Source organism: Salmo trutta, chromosome 29 (assembly GCF_901001165.1).
Source record: "Salmo trutta chromosome 29, fSalTru1.1, whole genome shotgun sequence".
NCBI classification, from domain to species: Eukaryota; Metazoa; Chordata; class Actinopteri; order Salmoniformes; family Salmonidae; genus Salmo; species Salmo trutta.
This window is the reverse complement of record NC_042985.1, coordinates 10,536,470-10,556,931: the sequence shown is the minus strand read 5'-3', so window position 1 is coordinate 10,556,931 and position 20,462 is coordinate 10,536,470. Positions and strand designations below refer to the sequence as shown.

The 20,462-nt window shown below is 44.6% G+C and overlaps 1 protein-coding gene across 2 annotated transcripts in view; it reads left to right on the top strand.

Annotated features, from left to right (window-relative positions):
* The window catches only part of adamtsl3 (ADAMTS-like 3), a 229,605-nt gene that overhangs the window by 169,624 nt on the left and 39,519 nt on the right, over nt 1-20,462 (top strand). Inside the window, exons 16-20 of one of the 2 annotated variants that reach the window (XM_029720791.1) lie at nt 2,653-2,948; nt 4,048-4,180; nt 18,502-18,712; nt 18,995-19,174; nt 19,460-19,613. In XM_029720791.1, coding sequence (XP_029576651.1) covers nt 2,653-2,948; nt 4,048-4,180; nt 18,502-18,712; nt 18,995-19,174; nt 19,460-19,613 — 974 coding nt within the window. Of the gene's footprint in view, nt 1-2,652; nt 2,949-4,047; nt 4,181-18,501; nt 18,713-18,994; nt 19,175-19,459; nt 19,614-20,462 lie in introns of those variants that run through there. The other variant, XR_003870383.1, reaches the window with a different exon arrangement.

Sequence of the window (20,462 nt, the reverse complement as noted above, 5' to 3'; positions counted from 1 at the left end):
TTGGACTCCAGTCGGTCTGTGTTAGGTTGGCTGAGCTAGAACGTGTCTGTCATTCAGTGTTAGTCTGCATTCCAAATGGCATGATTTTCCTACAGTCTTAGAAAAAAGGGTTCCAAAAGGGTTATTTTCGGAGGGATAGGGTTCTACCAAGAACTGTTTTGATCAGAATAACCCTTTTTGGAAGACAAGGGTTCTTTGTAAGGCAAAGGGTTCTACCTAGAACTTTTAACATCCTAAGAACCCTTTTTGGAAGAAAGGGTTCTTTGATGATTCTTTGGAAGGCAAGAAGTGTTCTACATAGAACCATATATACAATTTCCCAGCATGCTCTATTGCAGCGAGATTTTCAGAATTGTTGTTTTACTGTAATATCTATGTTTTTGCATGTGCATTGCTTGGTTGATTCATTTATGCTACACAAAGATAAATAACATACAGTTTTCTAAATGAATCCAATATGTTAGTAATTGGATTTATTGCACCCGTTACTGAGATGGTTGTTCCAGTTTAGATGATTGAGTTAGTCTCAGTATTCAATCTTTCCTATCCTGGCATTCATTCTGAATGCAGGTTGCAGGATATCCTAACTCTGGCTGGATTCCAATATAATGCCAGTTTAATGTGACTTGCAGGCCTGATGTGGCCTGTAAACCAGGATATTCCTGTGTTAGGGAATAATTAGGCCCTCAAATAAAGGCCTTATGTTACATGCAATGTATTGTCATAACTAATTACATTTTAAAGTCTAAGGTTCATGGAGGGTTATAGGAAGAACCCCCCAAAGATAAAAAGGTTCTCGGTAGAACCCTTCACAGACGGTTCTAGGAAGAACCTTTTGATTAAAAAATTATTATTGGTAGAACCCTAGTGGGTTCTAGTTAGAACCATACGGGGCCTTTGGAAAGTATTCAGACCCCTTTACTTTTTCCGCATTTTGTTACGTTACAGCCTTATTCTAAAATGGATTACATTTAAAAAATCCTCAGCAATCTACACACAGTACCCCATAATGACAATGTGAAAACAGGTATTTAGAAATGTTTGTACATGTATTACAAATAAAAAAACAGAAATACCTTATTTACATAAGTATTCAGACCCTTTGCTATAAGACTCAAAATGTTGCTCATGTGCATCCTGTTTTTATTAATCATCCTTGAGATGTTTCTACAACTTGATTGGAATCCATCTGTGGTAAATTAAATTGATTAGACATGATTTGGAAAGGCACACACCTGTCTATATAAGGTCCCACAGTTGGCAGTGCATGTCAGTGAAAAACCAAGCTATGAGGTTGAAGGAAGTGTCCGTAGAGCTCAGAGACAGGATTGTGTCGGCATAGATCTGGGGAAGGTTACCAAAACAATTCTGCTGCATTGATGGTCCGCAAGAACACAGTGGCCTCCATCATTCTTCCTAGAGCTGGCCTCCCGGCCAAACTGAGCAATAAGGGAGAAGGGCCTTGGTCAGGGAGGTGACCAAGAACCCGATGGTCACTCTGACAGAGCTCTAGAGTTCCTCTGTGGAGATGGTTGTCCTTCTGGAAAGTTCTCCCATCTCTGCAGTACTCCACCAATCAGACCTTTATGGTAGAGTGGCCAGATGGAAGCCCCTCCTCAGTAAAAGGCACATGACAGCCCACTTGGAGTTTGCGAAAAGGCACCTAAAGACTCTCAGACCATGAGAAACAAGATTCTCTGGTCTGATGAAACCAAGATTCAACTCTTTGGCCTGAATGCCAAGCGTCATGTCTGGAGGAAGCCTGGTGGTGGCAGCATCATGCAGTGTGGGTGTTTTTCAGCGGCAGGTACTGGGAGACTAGTCAGGATTGAGGCAAAGATTAACAGAGCCAAGTACAGAGAGATCCTTGATGAAAACCTGCTCCAGAGCACTCAGGACCTCAGACTAAGGTGAACGTTCGCCTTCCAACAGGACAACGACCCTCAGCACACAGCCAAGACAACACAGGAGTTGCTTCGGGACAAGTCTCTGATTGTCCTTGAGTGGCTCAGCCAGAGCCCGGACATGAACCCAATCGAACATCTCTGGAGAGACCTGAAAATAGTTGTGCAGCAACGCTCCCCATCCTGCCTGACAGAGGTTGAGAGGATCTGCAGAGAAGAATGGGAAACTCCCCAAATACAGGTGTGCCAAGCTTGTAGCGTCATACCCAAGAAGATGTGAGGCTTTAATTGCTGTCAAAGGTGCTTCAACAGAGTACTGAGTAAAGGGTCTGAATACTTATGTAAATGTGATATTTTTGTTTTTATTTTTATAAATTAGCAAAAATTCTACAAACCTGTTTTTGCTTGGTCATTATAGGGTACTATGTGTAGATTGATGAGGGAAAAAAACTATTTAATACATTTTAGAATAAGTCTGTAACCTAACAAATTGTGGAAAATGTCAAGGGGTCTGAATACTTTCTGGCACTGTATACAGGGGGTTCTTTGAAGGTTCTTTTGAAAAAAAAACATACAAATTGTCAGTTTTTTTTAAATTGTTGTATGAAACGACTTAATTCTTACGAAAAAAGTAGAGATGCTTTTTACTTTTGACGGTCAAAAACGGACATATACAATTTAATCTGTGTTCATATCAGTGTTACCCAACTCCATTCGCTGAGTCTTCCTCTCTGTGTGTACTCTCCAGGTTAATCCCAGGGCCGTGGTCTCCCTGCAGCGTCACCTGTGGGCTCGGGAAACAGACACGGGAGCTGAAGTGTCGTGTCCTCCTCTCCTTCACCCAGACGGAGGTGGACCTGCCCGAGGAGGAGTGCGGCGAAGAGCGGCCCCAGTTGGAGAGGCCCTGCGATGGGGGAGCCTGTACTCTAGGCCCAGGCTTCTCTCCTGACCTCCAGGATCCTCAAGGCCCTCACACCCAGGGTGAGGAGCCCCACCACTGGGACTACAGGGGCTTTAGTGGCTGCTCGGCCTCCTGTGCTACAGGTGAGATGCACCGGTGCTTCAGCGAAACCCAAACGTTGTCCCAAACATTGTAACATTGTTATCCCAACCATCATACCAAACATATTTTCCCCAACATTATCCGAAATAATACTGCCACATTATCCCAAAAAGTCAATCAAAACATATTCCCAAACATTAATACAAACATTATCCTAAACATTACCCTAGGTATAATTCTAAATTCCAAACACTACTAAAAAGGGTTGTACTCTAGCATTATCCCAAACATGCAACATCCTTGTCTACATGATAAAACTGGTAATGACTCAAATAACTCCTTTACTATTACCCTGGCTTTCTTATTAAAGTTTCAGATGTATTTTATACAGGATGGGATTCTCATAGTCATATACAGGAGGCCAGGGGTGACCAACTCATTCCCCCCCGGGGGCCGCATTTGTTCTTTAATGAAGTTCTGAAGGCCACACTGAAAATTGTGTATATTTCCTTGCCATAAAATTTTGCAAATCATAGTCCTCTATCCATCGGGGAATTTTCAGCGCTCCCTGACTGTCTAGTGATTATTAGCGAGCTAAACAGTCAAGAAACTGTATGAATATAGGTCCATTATCATTTCTACACAGTTTGGATTTGGTTTCAGTGATTTTAAAGTATATTGAGTTAGTTTCCCCCCAAAACAAAATTGTTATTCATTTAGAAGAAGAACAAGTAGTCAGTAGATGCTTTGTAGATGCTTTGTTTCTATCTCAGTGTCCGTGTGTGACCTCTTTGTTTCTCTAACCCCACTATCTCCCTCTCTCAGCTCGCCCTCTCTCAGCTCTCCCTCTCTCAGCTCGCCCTCTCTCAGCTCGCCCTCTCTCAGCTCGCCCTCTCTCAGCTCGCCCTCTCTCAGCTTGCCCTCTCTCAGCTCTCCCTCTCTCAGCTCTCCCTCTCTCAGCTCTCCCTCTCTCAGCTCGCCCTCGCTGTGTTGTTCTCTGTTTTTAGTCTCCTTACCTCTCTGTTTTTCTCTCTTTTGTCATTCTCCCTTGCTCTCCACCTAAACCACCCCCCCCCTCTCTCTCTAAGCCTGCCCACCCTCCCCCTCTCTCTCTCTAACTCTGTTCCCCCTCTCCCCCAGGGAGACAGACAGCGGTGGTCAGGTGTGTGAGCCGGAGGAGAGGAGGAGAGGAGTTCGATGATTCTCACTGTGACCCCTCCAGCCGCCCTCCAGTCATTGGCCGCATCTGCAACCCCGAGCCGTGTCCCCCAAGGTGAGAATATAACACACATTAGGCAATCCTCTTCTGACTGTCTGGCTGGGTTGAAGTTCAGGCCAATCACAACAACTCATTTACATTCTATGTTTGACTAATGATCGATACTGCCAGGAACATACTTCTGTTGTCATGTAACGATACACGCTCATTAGCATACCCCTGTTTGTGTGTGTGTGTGTTCAAGTTTTAAGTTTTATTAGTTGTATGAACAGGATACACATGGTATAACCGTCCAACGAAATGCTAACTTTCAGGTTGCTTCTCGACAATGCAACAACAATAACAAATAATACAATTTAAGACTATAAACATAAAGTAAATGGCTCAGTGTAATAGAAATAAGCATTTTAGCATAAGTAATAATACAGGAAGGCACAAATTCTAGTACAATATTTACACATGTATTGGGGAAGGAGGGGATTAGGGGGCAAGTGTTTAAATTGTGCAGTATTAGCATTAGTAAATACAAGTCTGTTAGCAGCAATTGTGATGTGAGTAAGTGCAAAGGTGCAGAAAGTCAGTGCAAATGGTCAGTCCAGTTCTAGTGTTCAGCATACTTGTAGATAGAAACTGTCTTCCTCAGGCACCATTTCAAGTAGATGTCCTGGATGGGTGGGAACACACCCCAGTGATGTACTGGGCCGTCTTCACCACCCGCTGGAGGGCCTTGCAGTCGTAGACAGAGCCATTCCCATACCAGGCTGTGAGGTAACTGCTCAGGATGCTCTCGATGGTGCAGTGGTAGTATTTGGAGAGGATCCAGGGTGGCACGCTGAATTTCTTCAGCTGCCTTAGGAAGTAAAGATCCTGTTGTGCCCTCTTGACAAGAGCGGTGGTGTTGTTGGTCGATGTCAAGTCTTCGGCGAGGTGGACGTGGAGGAACCTAAAACTGTTCACTCTCTCTACTGCAGTGTCGTTGATGTGGATCGGGGCGTGTTCCCTCATCTGCGTCCTGAAGTCAACAATAAACTCCTTTGTTCTGCTGATATTGAGGGAGAGCTTGTTGTCCTGCCAGTTCACTCACATCCCTATAGGCTGACTCAGGCCTACAACAGTGGAGTGGTCAGCAAACTTGATGATGGAGTGGGTGTCCCCACACAGTCGTGGGTGAACAGGGAGTACAGCAGAGGAGTGAGGACACACCCCTGGGGAGCCCCTGTGTTAAGAGTCAGTGTGGAGGAGATGTTGTTGCCAATCCTCACAGCCTGTGGTCTGCTCGTCAGGAAGTCCAGGATCCAGTTGCAGAGGGTGGTGTTCAGACCCAGGGCTTTGAGCTTGGTGTCAAGCTTGGAGGGAACAATAGTGTTGAATGCTGAACTCAGTCAATGAACAGCATTCTCACATAGGTGTTCCTCTTGTCCAGATGTGTTAGGGCCGTGTATGTGGGTGTGTGCCAGCGTGCGTGCATGCATGCATTAGTTTGTGTGTTCTTCTCTTACCCGTAAACACATGAACATACTCCTCCCACCGTTTCTCATTGTCCAGTGAAGCCAAACATCCTCTGTCACCCAGGATGTTTGTTAACGACCAATCGGATGTTTCTGTTCCTGTAACAACATCCTGTTGTAGTAAATGTGAAGCCGAGGTAAACACGGTGGAAGCACAGCGTAACTGTTTTCTCCTCTCGACCGTGTCCCTCTAACTGAAACCTTTCCTTTACTGTCTTATTTAGACATCTGGTTGTTTGTTCCCCTTCTGACAAGGCCTCCTGCACACTAGGTATGCGTCGTAAATGGCACCCTATTCCCCATGTAGTGCACTACTTGCTGGTCAAAAGAAGTGCACTCTATAGGGAATAGGGTGTCATTTGGGACGCAGACCAAAATGAATTGGAGAGGGAATGGGAGTTCGTGTTGTAGGTGTTCTGGCAGAAGTGAATGTCATTTGAGAGAGGACAGGTTCTCAGAGCATCAGACAAAGACAGATACAGGCAGACACACACAGTACTCAGAGACAGATACAGGCAGACACACACAGTACTCAGAGACAGATACAGGCAGACACACACAGTACTCAGAGACAGATACAGGCAGACACACACAGTACCCAGAGACAGATACAGGCAGACACACACAGTACTCAGAGACAGATACAGGCAGACACACACAGTACTCAGAGACAGATACAGGCAGACACACACAGTACTCAGAGACAGATACAGGCAGACACACACAGTACTCAGAGACAGATACAGGCAGACGCACACAGTACCCAGAGACAGATACAGGCAGACACACACAGTACCCAGAGCCAGATACAGGCAGACGCACACAGTACCCAGAGCCAGATACAGGCAGACGCACACAGTATCCAGAGACAGACAGGCAGACACACACAGTACCCAGAGACAGACAGGCCGACACACACAGTACCCAGAGACAGACAGGCCGACGCACACAGTACCCAGAGACAGACAGGCCGACGCACACAGTACCCAGAGACAGACAGGCCGACGCACACAGTACCCAGAGACAGACAGGCAGACTCACACAGTACCCAGAGACAGACAGGCCGACACACACAGTACCCAGAGACAGACAGGCCGACACACACAGTACCCAGAGACAGACAGGCCGACACACACAGTACCCAGAGACAGACAGGCCGACACACACAGTACCCAGAGACAGACAGGCCGACACACACAGTACCCAGAGACAGACAGGCCGACACACACAGTACCCAGAGACAGACAGGCCGACACACACAGTACCCAGAGACAGACAGGCCGACACACACAGTACCCAGAGACAGACAGGCCGACACACACAGTACCCAGAGACAGACATGCCGACACACACAGTACCCAGAGACAGACAGGCCGACACACACAGTACCCAGAGACAGACCGGCCGAGACACACACAGTACCCAGAGACAGACCGGCCGAGACACACACAGTACCCAGAGACAGACAGGCCGACACACACAGTACCCAGAGACAGACAGGCCGACACACACAGTACCCAGAGACAGACCTAAAGATAAGGATCAGCCAACCAAGCCCCAAATTGCCGTCACAATCCATGGAACTAGCGTGTGTAGTTTTAACATACACAGAACGCAGGTGGTTCCAATATCACTGGCAAGGTCTCAACTAGTGTTTTTAACTCGTTATGAAATCTTTTAAGTGTCAGCCATGCATGCCTTCAGAGACATAGGTATAGTCCCAAATTGTACCCTATTCCTTATATAGTGCACTACTTTTGACCAGGGCCCAAAGTGCACTAAATAGAGAATAGGGAGCCATTTGGGATGAAGACATACCTTTTGAGTGAAGCACAGCTTCTAAAAACAAATAATTTTTCATTCAACGTTAGAATAACTTTGAAATGAGGTTCATCTTTGTTATTAAAGTTGGGATAAACATTGCAAATACATTTCTGTTTTCTATGGTGGAATCAAACTTAGAATAAACATTTAGATGATTGCTGCATCGTGGAGAGGCTTGAATAATAATACAATTGGAGTTTGTGGTCTGACATAACAACTACTAATGGCTTCAGCAGTAACCTGAGTAAAGTTGTTTCTCCAACCGCAGAAACACAGTAGACTCTCTGGCCCCAGAGTTGAGCTCACGCAAGGCTTGTTCATTCAGACAGCCCTATGATGCCACACAGACAGCCCTATGATGCCACACAGACAGCCCTATGATGCCACACCACAGACAGCCCTATGATGCCACACCACAGACAGCCCTATGATGCCACACAGACAGTCCTATTATGCCACACAGACAGCCCTATGATGCCACACAGACAGCCCTATGATGCCACACAGACAGCCCTATGATGCCACACCACAGACAGCCCTATGATGCCACACCACAGACAGCCCTATGATGCCACACCACAGACAGCCCTATGATGCCACACAGACAGCCCTATGATGCCACACAGACAGCCCTATGATGCTACACCACAGACAGCCCTATGATGCCACACCACAGACAGCCCTATGATGCCACACAGACAGCCCTATGATGCCACACAGACAGCCCTATGATGCCACACAGACAGTCCTATGATGCTACACCACAGACAGCCCTATGATGCCACACCACAGACAGCCCTATGATGCCACACCACAGACAGCCCTATGATGCCACACAGACAGCCCTATGATGCCACACCACAGACAGCCCTATGATGCCACACAGACAGTCATATGATGCCACACCACAGACAGCCCTATGATGCCACACCACAGACAGCCCTATGATGCCACACCACAGATAGCCCTATGATGCCACACAGACACCCCTATGATGCCACACAGACAGTCCTATGATCCTACACAGACAGTCCTATGATCCTACACAGACAGTCCTATGATCCTACACAGACAGTGGGCAGGGATTTGGATGACAGCCCATACCAGCCAGGAGTAGCATTTGTCTCTGGCCCTGGGTGTATCTCAATAGTCTAAAGCAGCTCCCCTTCCTTAATCTCCTTCCCTTCAATCCCACTATTGAGATCCACCCCAAGTCTGTGGCACTAGGACAGTGGGCATGGAGAGGTTGGTAAGAGTGTGGGTACCAGCCATGCCATGGACCAACAACACCACCACTCTTGTCAAGAGGGCGCAACAGCGTCTCCACTTCCTAAAGCGGCTGAAGAAATGTGGCATGCCGCCCCGGGTCCTCTCCAAAAACTACCGCTGCACCATCGAGAGCATCCTGACTGGTTGCATCATGGCCTGGTATGGGAATTGCTCCGGCCATGACTGCAAGGCCCTCCAGCGGGTGGTGAAGACGGCCCAGTAAATCACAGGGACCGTACTCCCACGCATTCCACCAAATCTACTTGAAACAGTGCCTGAGGAAGGCACACAGCATCAAGGACTCCACACATCCCAGCCATAAGCTGTTCTCTCCCTTCCCGTCGGGCAGACGGTATCGGATCATGAGGTCTGATAACAACAGGCTCAGAGACAGTTTCTATTTACAAGCTATCAGACTGCTGAACACTTAAACTGGACCGACCACCTGCTCTGATTCTCTGCACCTTAGCACACATGCACTCACTTATGCAAACACACACACACACACACACACACACACACACACACATATATATATATATATATATATATATATATATATATATATATATATATATATATATATATATATATATATATATATTACATTCATGCTACACACACATCACAACTGCTGCTACCAGACTTATTATACTGCTCAGTTTATATACTTTCCCCCTTCCCCAATACACTTGGAAATATTGGACTATAAAGGATCCCTTCCTGTATTATATTGATGTTAAATGTTTATTCTATTCTGCTGAGACATTTACTTTATGATAGTTTTCTTATATTTTATTATTTGGGGTTGAAGCTGCGAAACTGGTGAAACTCTCTTGTATTTGTTCCAGTTCCTTATTGTTATTATTATGTTCCTGTTTCTGCTGTTTTGGTGAAAAAATTGCTGTGAGATGAAAAGGCCCAGGATTGTGTAACTTAGCAACATGGTAAAGGCCCAAGAGCCACACCCTCTCATGCAATACCATGCCGATTGGCCACATAGTGTCTCTATAACAAGCGATTGAAAATGCAAACTTTGAAAGGTCAGCCCCCGCATCCTGTATGACCTAGAGTCATGAAATGTTATACATATTTCCCTCTCATCACACAGAACAAACTTGCCTCAAGAACCCATAAAATTCGTTATGATGGATTTTCCACCATTTTTTATTTTGTGAAAAACACTTAAAACATTACTCCTCTGGCACCGAATGACTCGATCTTCACCAAACTTGATATCTGAAATCTATAGACCAAGGTCTGTAAGCGCATTATAATCCAGGTTAGTACGTCAAACAACATTGCCGCAACTGACAAATAAACATTCACGAGGGCGTGGTCTGTCACATAAATGCATATAAATCAGTCCCGGATATTGGTATTGTAACGAAACTTGGTACACATGTTCCAAACACTGTGAGGACTGGAAATACGCAAGAAAATTGATATCGACCACACAATGGTGCTATAACAGGTCCGTTTATTTTTCTCTTGGTCTGTTTCTCTTTGGACACATGCTCAAGGATATGAGTCTAGCTCAGCTGTAAAATATGGTCTGCAGGGTAGTGTATGTGTCACGTCCTGACCAGTAAAAGAGGTTATTTGTTATTGTAGTTTGGTCAGAACGTGGCAGAGGTGTGTTTGTTTGGAGTGTTTCGGGGTTTGTTGGGCTATGTTCTTGTTAGTTTGTTTCTATGTTAGTTCTAGTATGTTTATTTCTATGTGGTGTTTATTGGGTGGAGCTTCAATTGGAAGCAGCTGCTCCTCGTTGCTTCTAATTGAAGGTCCTATTTAAGAGGGGTGTTTTTCTATGGGATTGGTGGGTAGTTGTTCCTTGTATAGCTGTAAGCCTTACAGGACTGTTTATCGTCGTTGGTTTTGTATACATGTGTTTTGTTTTGGTTTTCCTTCTTTCTACCTAATAATAAGAAGATGAGTATACATATTCCCGCTGCGTTTTGGTCCAATCCATATGACACCCGTGACAGTATGGTTAAATCTGTGGCTAACATTGAGCGGTCGTAACGAGAGAGAGAGAGAGAGAAACAGAGAGAGAGAGAGAGAGAGAGAGAGTGTGTGTGTGTGAGTGAGTGAAAGAGGCAGGAACCTGGTTAATGTTCAAGGAAAAGACTCTGATTGATTCTAAATGGCTTGTCAGACTGTGCTCTCATTAAGAGAGCATTTGATGAGAGTCAAGCACACACACACACACACACACACACACACCACAGATTGTTTTCCCAATCGCTAACCCCTTCCTAAAGGCAGCAGGACAGCTGGCTCAGAGGGCTAGTGCTCGCTGCGTTCAGGACAAAGCTGATCTTGATTAAGATCAAATTGTTTTATTGACACTAATAAGAGCAGTGTTTTATAACAGAAACACTGCAGAAATAAATCTACCATTTAGAGTAGAATAAGTACCTTCATGGCAGGTTTTGTTGAGCAGTAGATCTTCTCTTGTGGTCGGCTGCATCCAGGTTTCTGTTTCATGGAGATGATGGTTATTGCAGAGTAGAAGACTGCTCTGCAGTTTATGATCTTATAAATACAGACGTCTCAAAGACTGCATCCCAAATGGCACACTGTTCCCTACATAGTGCACAACTCTTGACCAGAGCCCTATGGGCCCTAGTTAAATCTAGTGCACTATACAGGGAGTAGGGTGCCATTTGGGATGTACAAAAATACTTGTGATCCCAGTCAGAACAAAGCCCTGGGAGTGTTGTCTCTGAGGTACTAAGATGGTACGGTATTCTCATCAGTAATCCGGGAGCTCTTAAAATAGACCTCTTAGATAAACAGTGTTTCCTCTTTTGCTTTCTCACTCTTACATAAGATGGTGGATGAAGGCACCATGATTGTGTTCCAAATGACACCCTATGGGCCCTGGTCAAAAGGAGTGCACTACGTTAGGAATAGGTGCCATTCAGGACGCAGTCACCACTCTCTCCTACAGCGTCGTTGCGTTTTGGTAAACCAGAAGTACATTCATTTCCAATGGAATGCAGTTGCAGTGTGTTCTGTGTGCTGCATACCTTGGATTTATCGAACATATTTCATCAAACTGTATGCGTAGCCGGCTTGACAGAAATGGTAGCAGAAGGTGAATGTTGAACTTTTGTTGCACACATAAAGAGGTAATAGTGCGTACCATTTTGCACAATAACGCTGTCTGTGTGATCGAGGCGTAAGCCATAATGCTGCTAAATAGTTAGTCCAGGTAGCTATTTGGTTAAATATTTAACTATCTTCATTGACCCTTTTGACTCATCACATATCAAATAAAATAACATTTTATTGGTCCATATGTTATTCTGGGTGTAACGAAATGCTTGTGTTCCTAGTTCCAACATTGCAGTAATATCTAACAATACACAACTATACAACCTGATCTAAAAGTTAGAGTGCTGCTTCTCCTTCTTCACCACACTGTCTGTGTGGGTGGACCAATTCAGATTGTCACTTATCTGAAGCTTTTCACCCTCTCCACTGCGGTCCCGTCGATGTGGATGGGGGCAGGCGCCCTCTGCTGTCCCCTGAAGTCCACGATCAGCTCCTTCATTTTGTTGACGTTGAGGGAGAGGTTGTTTTCCTGTTACCACTCCGCCAGGGCCCGCACCTCCTGACTGTAAGCTGTCTCATCATTGTTGGTAATCAGGCCTACTACTGTTGTGTCCTCTGCAAACTTGGCCCCGCAGAAATGAACAGGGAGTACAGGAGGGCGCTGCTGCTGCTGCTGCCGTTGATTATCTATCCTGTTGGCTAGTCACTTTATCCCTACCTACATGTTCATATCTACCGCAGTTACCTCCTACCCTGCTCATCCACTCTGTACTGGTACCCCGTGCATATAGCCATGTTATCGTTACTCATTGTGGATTTCATCCTCGTGTTATTATTTCTCTTTTGTTTCTCTCTGTATTGTTGGGAAGGGCCTGTAACTAAGTATTTCACTGTTAGTCTCCACCTGTTGTTTCTCTCTGTATTGTTGGGAAGGGCCTGTAACTAAGTATTTCACTGTTAGTCTCCACCTGTTGTTTCTCTCTGTATTGTTGGGAAGGGCCTGTAACTAAGCATTTCACTGTTAGTCTCCACCTGTTGTTTCTCTCTGTGTTGTTGGGAAGGGCCTGTAACTAAGCATTTCACTGTTAGTCTCCACCTGTTGTTTCTCTCTGCGTTGTTGGGAAGGGCCTGTAACTAAGTATTTCACTGTTAGTCTCCACCTGTTGTTTCTCTCTGCATTGTTGGGAAGGGCCTGTAACTAAGTATTTCACTGTTAGTCTCCACCTGTTGTTTCTCTCTGCATTGTTAGGAAGGGCCTGTAACTAAGCATTTCACTGTTAGTCTCCACCTGTTGTTTCTCTCTGTATTGTTGGGAAGGGCCTGTAACTAAGTATTTCACTGTTAGTCTCCACCTGTTGTTTCTCTCTGTATTGTTGGGAAGGGCCTGTAACTAAGTATTTCACTGTTAGTCTCCACCTGTTGTTTCTCTCTGTATTGTTGGGAAGGGCCTGTAACTAAGTATTTCACTGTTAGTCTCCACCTGTTGTTTCTCTCTGTATTGTTGGGAAGGGCCTGTAACTAAGTATTTCACTGTTAGTCTCCACCTGTTGTTTCTCTCTGTATTGTTGGGAAGGGCCTGTAACTAAGTATTTCACTGTTAGTCTCCACCTGTTGTTCCTCTCTGTGTTGTTGGGAAGGGCCTGTAACTAAGTATTTCACTGTTAGTCTCCACCTGTTGTTTCTCTCTGTATTGTTGGGAAGGGCCTGTAACTAAGTATTTCACTGTTAGTCTCCACCTGTTGTTTCTCTCTGTATTGTTGGGAAGGGCCTGTAACTAAGTATTTCACTGTTAGTCTCCACCTGTTGTTTCTCTCTGTATTGTTGGGAAGGGCCTGTAACTAAGTATTTCACTGTTAGTCTCCACCTGTTGTTTCTCTCTGTATTGTTGGGAAGGGCCTGTAACTAAGTATTTCACTGTTAGTCTCCACCTGTTGTTTCTCTCTGTATTGTTGGGAAGGGCCTGTAACTAAGTATTTCACTGTTAGTCTCCACCTGTTGTTTCTCTCTGTATTGTTGGGAAGGGCCTGTAACTAAGTATTTCACTGTTAGTCTCCACCTGTTGTTTCTCTCTGTATTGTTGGGAAGGGCCTGTAACTAAGTATTTCACTGTTAGTCTCCACCTGTTGTCTCTCTCTGTATTGTTGGGAAGGGCCTGTAACTAAGTATTTCACTGTTAGTCTCCACCTGTTGTTTCTCTCTGTATTGTTGGGAAGGGCCTGTAACTAAGTATTTCACTGTTAGTCTCCACCTGTTGTTTCTCTCTGTGTTGTTGGGAAGGGCCTGTAACTAAGTATTTCACTGTTAGTCTCCACCTGTTGTTTCTCTCTGTGTTGTTGGGAAGGGCCTGTAACTAAGTATTTCACTGTTAGTCTCCACCTGTTGTTTCTCTCTGTATTGTTGGGAAGGGCCTGTAACTAAGTATTTCACTGTTAGTCTCCACCTGTTGTTTCTCTCTGTATTGTTGGGAAGGGCCTGTAACTAAGTATTTCACTGTTAGTCTCCACCTGTTGTTTCTCTCTGTATTGTTGGGAAGGGCCTGTAACTAAGTATTTCACTGTTAGTCTCCACCTGTTGTTTCTCTCTGTATTGTTGGGAAGGGCCTGTAACTAAGTATTTCACTGTTAGTCTCCACCTGTTGTTTCTCTCTGTATTGTTGGGAAGGGCCTGTAACTAAGTATTTCACTGTTAGTCTCCACCTGTTGTTTCTCTCTGTATTGTTGGGAAGGGCCTGTAACTAAGTATTTCACTGTTAGTCTCCACCTGTTGTTTCTCTCTGTATTGTTGGGAAGGGCCTGTAACTAAGTATTTCACTGTTAGTCTCCACCTGTTGTTTCTCTCTGTATTGTTGGGAAGGGCCTGTAACTAAGTATTTCACTGTTAGTCTCCACCTGTTGTTTCTCTCTGTATTGTTGGGAAGGGCCTGTAACTAAGTATTTCACTGTTAGTCTCCACCTGTTGTTTCTCTCTGTGTTGTTGGGAAGGGCCTGTAACTAAGTATTTCACTGTTAGTCTCCACCTGTTGTTTCTCTCTGTGTTGTTGGGAAGGGCCTGTAACTAAGTATTTCACTGTTAGTCTCCACCTGTTGTTTCTCTCTGTGTTGTTGGGAAGGGCCTGTAACTAAGTATTTCACTGTTAGTCTCCACCTGTTGTTTCTCTCTGTGTTGTTGGGAAGGGCCTGTAACTAAGTATTTCACTGTTAGTCTCCACCTGTTGTTTCTCTCTGTGTTGTTGGGAAGGGCCTGTAACTAAGTATTTCACTGTTAGTCTCCACCTGTTGTTTCTCTCTGTATTGTTGGGAAGGGCCTGTAACTAAGTATTTCACTGTTAGTCTCCACCTGTTGTTTCTCTCTGTATTGTTGGGAAGGGCCTGTAACTAAGTATTTCACTGTTAGTCTCCACCTGTTGTTTCTCTCTGTATTGTTGGGAAGGGCCTGTAACTAAGTATTTCACTGTTAGTCTCCACCTGTTGTTTCTCTCTGTATTGTTGGGAAGGGCCTGTAACTAAGTATTTCACTGTTAGTCTCCACCTGTTGTTTCTCTCTGTATTGTTGGGAAGGGCCTGTAACTAAGTATTTCACTGTTAGTCTCCACCTGTTGTTTCTCTCTGTGTTGTTGGGAAGGGCCTGTAACTAAGTATTTCACTGTTAGTCTCCACCTGTTGTTTCTCTCTGTATTGTTGGGAAGGGCCTGTAACTAAGTATTTCACTGTTAGTCTCCACCTGTTGTTTCTCTCTGTATTGTTGGGAAGGGCCTGTAACTAAGTATTTCACTGTTAGTCTCCACCTGTTGTTTCTCTCTGTATTGTTGGGAAGGGCCTGTAACTAAGTATTTCACTGTTAGTCTCCACCTGTTGTTTCTCTCTGTATTGTTGGGAAGGGCCTGTAACTAAGTATTTCACTGTTAGTCTCCACCTGTTGTTTCTCTCTGTATTGTTGGGAAGGGCCTGTAACTAAGTATTTCACTGTTAGTCTCCACCTGTTGTTCCTCTCTGTGTTGTTGGGAAGGGCCTGTAACTAAGTATTTCACTGTTAGTCTCCACCTGTTGTTTCTCTCTGCGTTGTTGGGAAGGGCCTGTAACTAAGTATTTCACTGTTAGTCTCCACCTGTTGTTTCTCTCTGTGTTGTTGGGAAGGGCCTGTAACTAAGTATTTCACTGTTAGTCTCCACCTGTTGTTCCTCTCTGCGTTGTTGGGAAGGGCCTGTAACTAAGTATTTCACTGTTAGTCTCCACCTGTTGTTTCTCTCTGTATTGTTGGGAAGGGCCTGTAACTAAGCATTTCACTGTTAGTCTCCACCTGTTGTTTCTCTCTGTATTGTTCGGAAGGGCCTGTAACTAAGCATTTCACTGTTAGTCTCCACCTGTTGTTTACCATGCATGTGACTAATAACGTGATTAGATTTTGATCTTTGCAGGGTATCTCCATCTATGATATCTAACTTAATGTAGGGTTGGATGAAACCATTTATGAAACAATGGATGGATGGATGACTGGATGGATGGACGGATGGACGTATGGACGGACTGATGGGTGGATGGATGGACGGCTGGATGGACGGATGGACAGATGGGTGGATGGATGGATGGATGGCTGGATGGGTGGATGGGTGAATGGACGGATGAATGGGTTTATTTAATGATTTAATTATTGATTGATTGAATGAATGATGGCTAGATGTGTTGGTCCCTGAGTAGGTTTGCTGAGGGAAGCACTACACCAGGTCCTCACCACATATTCTCTGAGAGAAGAAGAACACAGAGAAACGCTCCCAAAGTGATGTATCTCTATTGAGAAGTAGGTTTCTCATCTACTGGGTGATTTACTGTCTTCTTCTGTGGTAATAGATGTACACAGGAAACAGCTGTAGGGTGCGGGCTTTATAAACACACACACACGCACACATACAGATACACACAAACACACACATACAGTTATACACATACAGTTATACACACAAACAGACACATACAGTTATACACATACAGTTATACACACACACAAACACACACATACAGTTATACACACACACACACACACACAGTTATACACACAAACACACACATACAGTTATACATACACACAAACACACACACACACACAGTTATACACATACAGTTATACACATACAGTTATACACATACAGTTATACACACAAACATACACATACAGTTATACACACAAACATACACATACAGTCATACACATAGTTATACACATACAGTTATACACATACAGTTATACACATACAGTTATACACACACACAAACACACACATACAGTTATACACACACACACACACACACAGTTATACACACAAACACACACATACAGTTATACATACACACAAACACACACACACACACAGTTATACACATACAGTTATACACATACAGTTATACACATACAGTTATACACACAAACATACACATACAGTTATACACACAAACATACACATACAGTCATACACATAGTTATACACATACAGTTATACACATACAGTTATACACATACAGTTATACACAAACACACACATACAGTTATACACATACAGTTATACACAAACACACACATACAGTTATACACATACAGTTATACACACAAACACACATACAGTTATACACATTGTTATACACATACAGTTATACACATACAGTTATACACACAAACACACACATACAGTTATACACATACAGTTATACACACACACACACACACACACACACACACACACACACATACATACAGTTATACACATACAGTTATACACATACAGTTAAACACATACAGTTATACACATACAGTTATACACAAACACACACATACAGTTATACACATTGTTATACACATACAGTTATACACATACAGTTATACACACACACACACACACACACACACACACACACACACACATACAGTTATACACATACAGTTATACACATACAGTTATACACATACAGTTATATACACACACACACATACAGTTATACACATACAGTTATACACATACAGTTATATACACACACACATACAGTTATACACATACAGTTATACACATACAGTTATACACACACACACACACACACATACAGTTATACACATACAGTTATACACATACAGTTATACACATACAGTTATATACACACACACACACACACACACACACACACACACACACACACACACATACAGTTATACACATACAGTTATACACACTCAAAGCTGCTTCTGAGTTCTGACCCAGTGCAACTCAGAGACCAGTAGTCCCTTAGCTCCCTCTCTTCCCCTCACGTCTGTCTGTCTGTCTGTCTGTCTGTCTGTCTGTCTGTCTGTCTGTCTGTCTGTCTGTCTGTCTGTCTGTCTGTCTGTCTGTCTGTCTGTCTGTCTGTCTGTCTGTCTCTCCACCTTCTCTGACCTCTCCCACTCTCTCCCTCCCACATCCCTTTCTCTCTCCAGTGCTGCTGTTATAACTCACTTTTTAAGGACTAATGACAGTGCCAGGCCTGCCTTGTGTTTATCTTTACTTTATGAAAGCCATTTATGAGACTAGGAGTCACTATGGGTCCTCTCTCTCTTAGTGGAAATAATGGCATCTGCACTCGCCTCCATAAAAACAACATACCCGGTGTGTGTGTGTGTGTGTGTGCATGTCTATGCGTGTGTTTCTCAGTGTAATGATTTATGTGTCTAACATCCTCCCTCCCTCTCTCCTAGGTGGGAGGTGACAGCGTGGACTCGTTGCTCTGCGTCGTGTGGGGTGGGCATCCAGACCAGGAGTGTGTTCTGCATGCGTGTGCTCTCCGTAGAGCAGCAGGATAGTGTGAGTGTGTCAGAGAAAGAGTGCAGGGAGTTCAAGCCGTCCATCCTTCAACCCTGCAACCAGGTGCACTGCCCTCCAGCATGGGAGACTGAGCCCTGGCAGGAGGTATGAAGGAGACGTCGTGGTGTGTATGTGTGTGTGTGTGTGTGTGTGTGTGTTAGGTATACGTTTTAGGCATCAAAGTTTATTATGGATAAATGGATGGATGGATGGATGGGTTGGTCAAGGCATTTGTTTTGTCCACATTTCTTAGAAGCCCTTTGCTACGTTTTCTCTCTCTCTCTCTCTCTCTCTCTCTCTCTCTCTCTCTCTCTCTCTCTCTCTCTCTCTCTCTCTCTCTCTCTCTCTCTCTCTCTCTCTCTCTCTCTCTCTCTCTCTCTCTCTCAGTGCTCCCTCTCCTGTGGCGGGGGTAGCCAGGTACGTACGGTGTTCTGTAAACAGCTGTTGTCTACGGGGGCCTACTGGACACTGGGGGACACAGCATGCCCAGGGGCCAAACCGGCCCCTCACAGGACCTGCTCCAAGACGGACTGTCTGCCCTACATGGCAGGGGGAGAGTGGGGGAAGGTGAGTGGGGATGGGGGAGGGAGGAGAGAGACTGAGGGAGAGAAGGAGAAGATTAATGGAGGGATGGGGAGGGAGGAGAGGGGGATGAAGGGAGAGTAGGAGAATGTGAGTAGAGAGGTTGCAGGGGGATGGATGGATGGAGGGAGGCAGGCAGAGTGGGGTAGGTGAGTGGAGGGAGGGAAGGAGGGGTTGTGTCAGAGGGACAGTGAAAGGAGGAGGGCAATTCCATTTTGATAACACAAAGTTGTAAAGAAACAAAATGCATAATGAATGTGTGTGTTGCAGTGCTCTGTGTCCTGTGGTCTGGGGATCCAACGTAGGGAGCCAGTGTGTCGGAGGCTGACCTCAGCTGGACAGCAGGTGATGCTGGCGAGGAGGCTCTGCAACGGCCTCTCCTCTCCACCCCTGGTCAGGACCTGCCGAATGATCACCTGCCCTGGTGAGTACACACACACACACACACACACACAGTAGTGAATGCATACATTTCATTTCATGCATTTGTTTTTTGTACTGGCCCCCCGTGGGAATCGAACCCACAACCCTGGCGTTGCACACACCATGCTGACGTTGCAAACACCATGCTCTACCAACTGAGCCACAGGGAAGACTGTGCACACACACATGTGCACACACTCATACACACACACACTCTCATACACAACACAAACACACACACCACACATTCACACACATACATACAACCACACACATACACACACTTCCCATGTCTGGGGAAAATGTCTTGTGGTGTTCCGTCTGATGTCAGTGGTCCGTAAAGCTCAACTCTACAGAGATGTGACGCACCAGATTAGAGATTCTGAAAGCATACTGTCTCTGCATCCCAAATGGCACCCTGTTGTCTCAAAATTAGTGTACTATATAGGGAATAGGGTGCCATTGGGTCCTGGTCAAAAGTAGTGCACTAGGAAATAGGGTGCCATTTGGGACGTATTCACTGTGAACATGCTATGGGTGAGTAGGAGTCTTAAATATGTACACTTGAAAGTGATCCAAAGTAGTATAGAGAATAGGGTACCATTTGTGATTCAGCCACTGTGACCATACTGTGCCTGAGTACAAAGTCTTCGATATCTATATGTCTGGAAAGTGATTATCCATGAGAATAAAGACACAGGAACATGTCCCATCCTTCAAAATGACTGTTCTTTATCAGGCCATCGACAGCTCCAGTTCTCACTTTGAATGTTTACATTTGAACCGACTAATCAAAAAAATGTGTATATATATATTATATATATACCTACAGTATAGGCATGTTATCTAT